The 11,349-nt window shown below is 41.7% G+C and overlaps 1 protein-coding gene across 1 annotated transcript in view; it reads right to left on the bottom strand.

The window, feature by feature from the left end:
- Positions 1 to 11,349, bottom strand: part of LOC307199725 (collagen alpha-6(VI) chain-like) — a gene marked incomplete at its 3' end in the record, with an annotated part of 62,905 nt that overhangs the window by 2,104 nt on the left and 49,452 nt on the right. Inside the window, exons 28-30 of the mRNA XM_079947702.1 lie at positions 8,171 to 8,233; positions 6,833 to 6,868; positions 6,691 to 6,727 (exon numbers count right to left, since the gene is read on the bottom strand). Of these exons, the coding sequence (XP_079803828.1) occupies positions 6,691 to 6,727; positions 6,833 to 6,868; positions 8,171 to 8,233 (136 nt within the window). The remainder of the gene's footprint in view (positions 1 to 6,690; positions 6,728 to 6,832; positions 6,869 to 8,170; positions 8,234 to 11,349) is intronic.

Below are 11,349 nucleotides of genomic sequence, written 5' to 3'. Positions count from 1 at the left end.
CAATCTTCTTCCACAGTCTCTCTCTCTTGGTCGCGAATTCTGCCGGTCATTTCTGCCAGTCCCATAAAGTCAATCACTTTCGCCTGCCATTCCTCCAGCGTGGGTAACTCTTGTGTCTTCCAATACTTTGCTAGAAGAATCCTTGCTGCCGTAGTAGCGTACAAAAAGAAATTCTTGTCCTTCTTCGACACCAGCTGGCCGACCATACCCAAGAGAAATGCCTCTGGTTTCTTGTTAAAGGTGCACTTAAGCACTTTCTTAATTTCATTATAAATCATCTCCCAGAAGGCTTTAATCTTCGGGCAGGTCCACCAAAGATGGAAGAAGGTACCTTCAGTCTCTTTACATTTCCAACATTTATTATTGGGCAAATGATAAATCTTCGCAAGCTTGACTGGGGTCATGTACCACCTATAAATCATTTTCATAATGTTTTCTCGTAAGGCATTACAAGCCGTAAATTTAATACCTGTGGTCCATAACTGCTCCCAGTCAGCAAACATAATGTCATGACCTATGTCCTGTGCCCATTTAACCATAGCTGACTTCACTGTCTCGTCTATTGTATTCCACTTCAACAGCAAGTTATACATTCTTGATAAATTCTTAGTATTGGGTTCTAACAGTTCTGTTTCTAGTTTCGATTTCTCCACCTGGAAACCAATTTTCCTGTCTTGTTTATAGGCCTCCATTATTTGAAAATAATGGAGCCAATCCCGTACCTTGGACTTTATTTTCTCATAGCTTTGTAGTTTAAGTTCACCACCTTCTTGTTCTAAAATTTCAGAATATTTCGGCCAATTAGTTCTCGTATTGAGTTTCTTTACCTCCTTGGCCTCCATTGGTGAAAGCCACCTGGGAGTTTTATTTTCCAATAAATCTTTGTACCGTATCCAAACATTATATAGTGCTTTCCTGACAATGTGATTTTTAAAACCCTTGTACACTTTAACCTTGTCATACCAAATATATGCATGCCAACCGAAGTTATTATCAAATCCTTCCAAGTCTAGAATGTCTGCATTTTCAAGAAGTAGCCAGTCTTTTAACCAGCAGAAAGCTGCCGATTCATAGTACAGTCTTAAGTCCGGCAGGGCAAACCCCCCTCTTTCTTTGGAATCAGTAAGTATCTTAAACTTAATTCTGGGCTTTTTGCCCTGCCAGACAAATTTAGATATATCTTTCTGCCACTTCTTGAAACAGTCCAGTTTATCAACAATTTGTAATGTCTGAAACAAAAATAACATTCTAGGCAATACATTCATTTTTATCACTGCTATTCGACCTAACAAGGAAAGCTTCAGGTTTGACCATATTTCTAAATCTTTCTTTATCTCAGTCCAGCACTTATCATAGTTGTCCTTAAATAAGTTCACATTCTTAGATGTCATGTTAATCCCCAGGTATTTTACACTCTTTACCACCACTAGCCCAGTTTCCTCTTGGAATCTATCCCTTTCAACATTTGTTAAGTTCTTTTCCAATACCTTGGTTTTTTGTTTGTTCAACTTGAATCCTGCGACCTGGCCAAATACTTGAATTAATTCCAAAGCTCTTTTAGTACTAGTGTCTGGCTCTTGCAAAGTCAGTACTAAGTCATCTGCAAAGGCCTTCAATTTGTAATGTCTGGCTCCGACCTGAATCCCTTTTACCAGCTGATCTCCCCTAATCATATTTAACAGGACCTCCAGGACCGATATAAAAAGTAATGGGGATATTGGGCACCCCTGACGTGTCCCTTTTTCTATAGGAAGTTCATCCATAACCACATTATTTACAATTAACTTAGCCTTTTGCTCAGAATAAATTGCACTTATACCATTTTCAAACCTTTGGCCTACCCCCATCCCATGGAGATTCTTTTTCATAAATTTCCAAGATATATTGTCAAAGGCTTTCTCCGCGTCCACAAAAATTAAAACTGCTTTTGTGTTAATATTCACTGTCAGCATTTCTATAATGTCAATTATATTCCTTACATTAGTAGATATATGCCTACCCGGGAGAAAGCCTGCCTGGTCTTTATGGATCTCCTCCACCAGCACCTTCTTTAGTCTTCTTGCCAAAATGTCTGCAAAAATTTTGTAATCCACATTAAGTAGTGATATAGGGCGGTAGTTCTTGATCTGTTTTTTATCAACCTCATTCTTTGGTATAAGTGTGATGAAAGCTTCTTTCCACGTCTCAGGTGCCCTTTTCCCCTGTAATATCTCGTTACAAACCTCCTTAAGTGGCTGAATTATCCAGTCTTTCAAGGCTTTGTAATATCTGGAGGTTAGTCCATCTGGCCCTGGAGATTTCCCCAGTTGCATGTTTTGAATGGCACCCTCGATTTCTTGTTCAGTTATTTTCTCATTTAAAAACGCTGTACTTTGTTGCGAAATTTTTTGTAATCCATATTTCTTAAGAAATTCTTCAATGTCTCTTTCGTTTTCCGGCCCTTGTGCATACAATCTTCTGAAATAGCTCTGAAAACAGTTGCTGATCTCATTTGGTTTCGAAATATTCTTTCCATCTACCTCCAAACTTGTAACTGTGTTCAATTTCAATCTCTTCTTCAATTGCCATGACAGGAGTTTCCCACATTTATCTGCCGATTCAAATGTCTTTTGTCTCATTCGTTTAATTTTCCATTCAATCTCCTGGTTCATCAATTCCATATATTGCTTCTGATACAATTTGATTTGTCTCAAAATCTCATGTGACTTTGGGTTGGATCTCAGTTTCTTTTCACTGTCTTTTATCCTTTCCAAAATTTTATCTTTCTTCTCCTGTTGTTTCCTCCTTTTCAAGGAGTTCTGCTGTATCAAGAAACCCCTCATCACAGCCTTGCTTGCGTCCCAGATCACTCGTTTCTCCACTTCTGTCTTTAGATTTATCTCAAAATAGTCCTTCAAAGTCTTTTGGGCCTTTTGGTACACCTCTGGATCTTTAAATAGGGTGTCATTCATTCTCCATCTAAAAGAGCCAGCTGTTGTTGTTTTCATTTCCATCTTTACTGCATTGTGGTCGGAGCATGTCTTTGGGCAGATTTCCACTTTCTTTATCTTAGGAGCCATCCCACTAGTAATCCATATTTGATCTATTCTTGTCCAGGTCATCTGTGATTCTGAAAAGAATGTTCCCTCCCTCTCGAGGGGGTTTCTTATTCTCCAAATGTCGATCAAGTCCAAGTTGTCAGTCATTTCGAAAAAAGTCTTAGGTAGTCTCCCGTCCTTGGAGATCACCTGTCTTTGCGCTTTGTCCATATTTGTAGAAACAACCCCATTCATATCGCCTAATAAAATCACCTTGTAATCCAGATAATTTGTTAATGTCTCATGTAATTTCTTATAAAATTCTGCCTTCCCTTCATTTGGTGCATAAATTCCAAGTATCAAAATTTTTTCTCCTTGGATCTGTATCTCAATTGCCAAAATTCTGCCCTGTTCATCTTTAAAAATCTGTCTTGGAGCCAATTTCTCTTTTGCGTATATCACCACTCCTCTTTTCTTAACTTTATCTGACGAAATAAATTCTTGTCCCAATCTTTTATTTATAAGTAGTCTTCTGTGTGCTCTTGTCACGTGGGTTTCTTGTAAGCAAATCAGATCCAATTGTTCTTTCTTCAAAATATGAAAAACCTCACGCCTTTTCCTGGGAAGGTTCAGTCCATTACAGTTCCAAGTTAAAATTCTCAGAGACATTGTTAATTAGTTACCTCCAACTGCACCCTGCAGCTGTTCTTCGTCCGTTGGTGATTTGAGTCCAAATGTCAAGTTCCCCAAGTCTGTATCTGCAGTTGAGTTGAGGACCCCTTTCACCAGGTCTTCTCCGTGTTTATGTAGGAACTGTTCTTTATCTTGTACAGTTTTTATCTTGACTTTCTTTCCTTTGAAGTTGAAAGACAAACCCTGTGGAAATTCCCACCTGAAAGGTATGTTGTTCTTCTTCAGCAGGTCCACCAAAGTCTTGAACTGAGTTCTCACCTCCAAAATATATTTTGGGATATCCCTGTAGATTTGCACAGAGACGTTTTGAATCTGGAGTGTTTTCTGGTAATGCAGACTAAGTATCTTGTCTCTCTCCTCTTTCGACCTCAATGTAATCAGGCAGTCCCTTGGAATCTTCCTGCCTTGCCTTCTACCCAATCTGAAGGCGGTTGTAATCTCAAATTCTGTTCCCTCTAGATTTTCCTGCCAGAAGTCTGAAATTTCTTTTGTGAGAAAGTCCACTAGGTTGTCCCCCTCACTCTCAGGAACCAACCTAAGTCTTAAGTTCTTCTCCTTACGCTGCATGTCCCATAAAGAAAGGGTCGCCTCATGCTGGTCAAGCCTCCTACAAACAGGAACTAAATTTTCCTGTGTAGATTCCGCAGTAGATTTAGCCTCTTCTGCAATTTTCCTTATTGTGGCGTTCTCCTCTACCAACTGTTGTATAATCTGTGTATTAGACGTTACGCTCTGCGTGTTCAATTCCAATTTTGCCGTTAGATCTGCCAATTGCTTGGTATTTTCTGTGCTCTGTTTATTCAATCTTTCTAAAGATTCATTTATCTTCAATAATGCCTGCGTCACTGACTCCATGAATGCACTTATTCCCTTTTCCTGTCCACCTGGGCCTGTTGGCAATAGTCCTGATAAGGAGCCCCTTTTCTTATGTGCTGCCTTAGACTTAGATCTTGTTGCTATCTCATCTCCAGGGCCGCTCATGTCCCAAGGTCGTTCTCACAGGAACAGGTTTGAATGGAAAAAGCCAGTGACTAACAATCGTGTTGCAACTGTTACTTCCAGCCCTCTAGAGGGAGCTGAGACCTTCAATATAGCAAAGAAACAATGAATCCAAAAGCCCTCAGAGGGAAGAGTTACTAAAAACTTCTCTCAGTCTTTTAGTTGCAACCATATAATTTTTACAAGGTCTCAATAAATTGTAGCAAATAAAGTCTCCTCTTTGCAATGTCTTTGACAGCTCCCTGTCAAAGTGTATCACTCAGGCAGTCCGTTCCCAGAGATAGAGTCTGCGGTAGATTGTCCCTTAAAAAGTTTTCCTGCAGGTTTCCTTTCTTTTTCACCCCCCCCCCCCCGTTCCTGCTCCCTAGGGGGGAGGACTTAAGTCAATGCTGGGGTTAATCCTTTTTTTTGAAAATTTCCCTTAAAAGATGTCAATTGCAGCTTACCAAGTCCGTTGCTTTAGCAGTCATGCAATCTGGGGAAGGCAGACTTCCTTTGTTTACCGTCCCCACTTTCGGCCAAATTTTAAAAGAAGTTAAATTTTAAAGTCCCGAAAGGGTTGCCAATCCTACTCACGGGAGTCTCTTTCAGTCCAAATAACAGGAAGAAGTCGGCGCTCTCCGCTAATGGCGATGCGGCTTCACTCCACGAGCTGGGTAGCGACTCTCAGCTCTGCGCTCCCCCGATGCTCCTCCGGAGCCTTTAAAAAGGCTCTTTCGCAGTAAAAGGGGGCGCAAACGATGCCCACCGAGTCTCCTTGCTCACAGGCTTCCGCGCCTGTGATTTTAGGGGTCCCCGCTTCGCCGTAGCGGTCAGACCCGAACTCGCGGAGCAGCTCTCTCTCCGGAGAACGGAGAGCGAGCCGCCATTAGCGCCGGCGCCAACCGGAAGTCGTAGAATTCCTAGTATTCTTGGGGGTGGGGGGGGAGTCATGGCTGTTAAAATGGCATATATGTGCTTTAAATGCTTTACTGTTGTTAGCCGCTCTGAGCCCGTCTTCGGCTGGGGAGGGCGGGATATAAATAAAATTCTATTATTATATAATATATAATATATAATATATAATATATAATATATAATATATAATATATAATATATAATATATAATATATAATATATAATATATAATATATAATATGGATGCGACTTCAGATATATTAAGTGACCACCATGAGTAAGCTTGGCCGGCAGTTAAACAAGAAGGAATAAATGGATTATTCAATGAAGCAAAAGGTCCCAGCAACTGGTCCTGAAAAAAGAACAAATTTGCCAGCTCCCAAATGTGTTTATTGCTTGGTGTAGACATTTCTGGCTCCCATGAAAAGTAAAAAAAAAGCAGAATTAGGAAAGTGGTATATCTCAGTAGCATAGGACTACAGGATCTGAGCTATGGCACAACAATGGAAATTGTCGTCAAGGAGCTATCATGACAACAGCCAGAGATAACTCCCTATAGCAGAAGTTAACTGAAGTTTTGGCAAGACAGATAGCCAGATCCTAAAGCTATTTGAAAACTCGTCGACTTCTTAAGCCTGTAGAGGTCAGTAATCAACCAAAGCTATATGATTAAGGGTGGCGCTGCCGGGACATGGGTGGCACTGTGGGTTAAACCACAGAGCCTAGGACTTGCCGCAACGGGGTGAGCTCCCATTGCTCGGTCCCTGCTCCTGCCAACCTAGCAGTTCGAAAGCACGTCAAAGTGCAAGTAGATAAATAGGTACCACTATGGTGGGAAGGTAAACGGCGTTTCCGTGTGCTGCTCTGGTTTGCCAGAAGCTTCTTAGTCATGCTGGCCACATGACCCGGAAGCTGTACGCCGGCTCCCTCGGCCAGTAAAGCGAGATGAGCACCGCAACCCCAGAGTCGATCACGACTGGACCTAATGGTCAGGGGTCCCTTTACCTTTACCTACCTGCCCATGACAATAGGACAATCAGTTATCCTTCATGAGTAACTGAATGCAGTAGGAATCAATACTTACAGCTGTGCTCACGAATATAAGCAATGAGTTCGCACGGCTACAGAGTGAGAAAGAGAAGAAAAGTTGAGTAATCCACAGATTACAGGGGGGAATTACAGAACCTTTCTGAATATTTAAGGTCCATGATGTGGTGAATACATACGGAAAAAGAAGCCACACCCTTTGCTCCTTTAATACCCTGAAAGAAGAAAAATAGCATATTATATTAAAAATAGATTTCTGTGCTCAGTCACAATTGATAATGAAGTTGAAAGAAAAGTCATTAAGTAAGGCAACTGCAGCAGAATATCAACAGTCATTCAGCAAAGCCATTTGTTCCGTTGATTTGGTTTATAACTTAGAAATATGGGGCGACACCATTTTTTTATTATTGATAAGAAATACATTGGAAAACACACCTAGGATTCAGTATCACTCGGTGTTCTTGTTTTCATTTGAAATATATCTATCTATATTCTGCAAATTAAAAAAAAAATTGATACTAGACTATACTACACTGAAATGTTAAATTGTTTGTTTAAATGTACAGTTTTGGGGGGACAGGAGACAGGCAGGTGTGGAAGACTCCCCAGTCCTGAATGGGGTAACTGTGCCACTGAAGGACCAGGTCCGCAGCCTGGGAGTCATTCTGGACTCACAGCTGTCCATGGAGGCACAGGTCAATTCTGTGTCCAGGGCAGCTGTTTACCAGCTCTGTCTGGTACACAGGCTGAGACCCTATCTGCCCGCAGACTGTCTCGCCAGAGTGGTGCATGCTCTGGTTATCTCTTGCTTGGACTACTGCAATGTGCTCTATGTGGGGCTACCTTTGAAGGTGACCCGGAAACTACAATTAATCCAGAATGTGGCAGCTAGACTGGTGACTGGGAGCAGCTGCCGGGACCATATAACACTGGTCTTGAAAGACCTACACTGGCTCCCAGTACGTTTCCGAGCACAATTCAACATGTTTGTGCTGACCTTTAAAGCCCTAAATGGCCTCGGTCCAGTATACCTGAAGGAGCGTCTGCACCTCCATCGTTCTGCCCGGACACTGAGGTCCAGTGCCGAGGGCCTTCTGGTGGTTCCCTCACTGCGAGAAGCCATGTTACAGGGAACCAGGCAGGGGGCCTTCTCAGTAGTGGCGCCCGCCCTGTGGAACGCCCTCCCACCAGATGTCAAAGAGAAAAATAACTACCAAAACTTTAGAAGACATCTAAAGGCAGCCCTGTTTAGGGAAGCTTTTAATGTTTAATAGGTTATTGTATTTTAGTGTTTTGTTGGAAGCTGCCCAGAGTGGCTGAGGGGACCCAGCCAGATGGGCGGGGTATAAATAATAAATTATTATTATTATTATTATTATTATTATTATTATTATTATTATTTAGATGGATGTGTAAATTATATATCACACTTGGCCTACAGTTATTGTAGCCCACACAGTGACTGAGCTCTACATGCATAGCAGGTTGCCCAAAGCAAAGATGGCATAGTCACATACCCTACATCCAGGAGGACCACGATCTCCCAATGTACCCTTGAGGCCAGTAGCACCTTCAGGACCCTAAAAACAATGATGGGGAGAGACACTCCTTAAAAATGCAATTAGCATCTTGGGCATTACAGAAAATGAGCCTAACGGTAAAATACAGGATAGACAATCAGTGAACTGGAGTTATTCCTTATGAAAAGTTCCAGGAACTGCAGGAACATTTGGGGAAGTGTCTTAATTATGACTCCTTAAGGTCAACATCATTATGGTAGAACTAAATTCATAGGCACAAAGAATCAGAAGATTCAGCATGTTGTTTCTGGCTTCCAGAAGGAGGATTTCATCTCTGTTATCATTCTCTCCCCCCCCCCCCCGGACTGCTGCCGCTGCCGCCTCCTCCTTCTTGAATTAATCACACGGCAGAGGGCCTTGACAGTGGTGGCCCCACAATTGTGGGCCTTAAAGATCCATCTTTTTATGGTTGCATTCAGTAGCTGATTACACACTGAGCTGCCGAAATGGTTCTGTGGTCTGCTTTCCAAGGCTGAGTTGTTCTCTTTGGGCTGGCTGTTTAGTGGTATTTTGAGTAGAGGGAATAGTTTCAATTTCTATATTATTTTGTTTTGAGGCGCTTTCGGTTAGCTACTTTGTTGGAGATTTGTTTCCTCGAAAAGTGGTTTACAAATGGAAACAAACAGGGATAGGGGGAAACGGTCTCTCTTTTCACTGTAGCCTAGCCGCCCCTTTTTGTCGGCCCATTTTTAAACCAAGGAGAGGGAAAGTAGTTTGTGACACAGTATGTGTGTGTGTGACATGACTAAATTGGTCCTTTGGATCTTAGCCTAGGTTTGTATGAAAATTGATATAGCGCCAACCAGCAAGCTTTCTTTAATACTGTTTTTACAGAAACACAGATGGAATGTGTTATCTGTACACTTATCGCCGTTAACAATAATTTATATAGCACTCCTACAGTTGAAAACTCTTTTACAGCCCTTATCTCATTAATTATGGTCACAGCATGACCAAAACATGCAAAAATACTTCAGTTTAAGAGAACTGTGTCTGAAATAGAATTCCTGTTGAGTTAGGACAGGCAAACCATTATCTGCAATTTCTGGAAAATCCATGACTCCTCATTTCTACAAGTTTTTCCCAGCTGGATAAATGGGTATTTACCACAAGTGTCTATTTTGTGTGGATCTATTATTATTTTAAATCATAACTGTCAACTTTTCCCTTTTCTTGTGAGGAATCCTATTAGGAATAAGGGAATTTCCCTTTAAAATAGGGAAACGTTGACAGCTATGTTTTAAATATGTTTTTAATTGCTTTTTTGGTTTTAACCACTTTAGATATATTTCATGTAAATCACCTGGAGATGGTTGTTTAGAAGGCAACTAATAAATCGACGGTGGTCATGATAATCTAAAGCTCTCCTTTTTAAAAGTAGTGGAAACTGAAACAGATATATTTCCAAATGACAGAGTTATTATTAGCAGTAGTAAGCTAGTATAAAGGTCTCTAATCCCGCCCCCTTGCCGTCCCATTCACAGGCAGCAAAGCAGGAAGCATTTGGGCAATTTTCAGGTGGGTGAGAGGAGTGAAAATTTCAGGGACAGGACTGGGAAAGCAGTGATAGACTTCCAGGTAGCTGAAAGCTGGTGTTAGACATTTTTGTCAGATCCTGCCATTTTCCGTTAGACTCAGTTTTACTTTTGAGTGTAAAGATAAAGGGACCCCTGACCATTAGGTCCGGTCATGACTGACTCTGGGGTTGCAGTTCTCATCTCGCTTTATTGGCCAAGGGAGCCAGCGTACAGCTTCCGGGTCATGTGGCCAGCATGACTAAGCCACTTCTGGCGAACCAGAACAGCACACAGAAATGCCATTTACCTTCCCGCCGAAGCGGTACCTATTTATCTACTTGCACTTTGACGTGCTTTCGAACTGCTAGGTTGGCCGGAGCAGGGACCGATCAAGAGGAACTCACCCTGTCGCGGGGATTCGAACCGCTAACCTTCTGATTGTCAAGTCCTAGGCTCTGTGGTTTAACCACCTGCGTCCCTACTTTTGAGTGTGGGTGTGTGCAAATGAGACCAGTTCTTCTGCCTTCACGGTACATCTTTGAGGGACCAGTATCTTATTCACTGTTTGTAACAGAGTAAGCTGTGGGTAAACCTTCTAAGTCACCTGTTCCACAAATTATGGTATGTCACACCCTCCAAATGTCCCTATTGTCCAGGGACGTTCTTGATTTAAAGAGGCCATCACAGTTTCTGATTTGATCCCAGAATGTCCCACTTTTCCTTAGGATGTCCCTATTTTCATTGGAGAAATGTTGGAGGGTATGGAGTTATCTGACCCCCAAGTCGTCTGAAGGTAAGGTTTTTAATGTTTAATGATTTATTATGTTCTTTATATCTGTTGGAAGCACCCCAGAGTGGCTGGGGGAAACCAGCAAGATGTGTGGGGTATAAATAGTAAAATTATCATTATGGAATGGGAGGTCCCTATTTTCATCAGAGAAATGTTGGAGGGTATGGTGGGTTTCTTCAGAAGCTGGCGCCTAACAGCACAATACTAACCATAGCTACTAAGGAGAAAGTTCTGTTGAATGTAATGGAGCTTACTCTCAGGTAAGTGGAGTTAGGATTTCAGCCTAAAACAACAGACAGTGCTAGTTGCAATCTGAGTAATAGGAAAGCTTTTATCCGGGGAACATTCCTCTAGGCTGTACTCATATATGAACACAGAGTACTGGGAGTAACCTTAGCTGAAAGCAGAGGTGATATATTGAATCAGTGTTTCACTTCAGCTTTGCAACAAATCTTTCTGGATTCTAAAAATGAAAAATGGGCCAGTTGAAACTTATGTCTGGTTGTCACCAGATGAAGCCTACAGTAGAAAAGACACAGTTGTGTCTTGAGGAAAGCCAAAAGCACAATTACTCCAAATTACTCTTTCAGGTATAATTATTCCTAATCACAATAAATCCTGCCCTCCTTTCAAGACGGTCTCGGTGGGATGCTTAGTCTTTTCCAGTTTTATCTTCATAGAATCATAGAATCATAGAATCATAGAGTTGGAAGAGACCACAAGGGCCATCGAGTCCAACCCCCTGCCAAGCAGGAAACACCATCAGAGCACTCCTGACATATGGTTGTCAAGCCTCTGCTTAAAGACCT

Source organism: Podarcis cretensis, assembly GCF_951804945.1.
Source record: "Podarcis cretensis genome assembly, chromosome: 12".
In the NCBI taxonomy this organism is placed as follows: domain Eukaryota; kingdom Metazoa; phylum Chordata; class Lepidosauria; order Squamata; family Lacertidae; genus Podarcis; species Podarcis cretensis.
The sequence above is the reverse complement of the archived record's forward strand: the minus strand, read 5'-3'. Positions and strand labels throughout refer to the sequence as shown.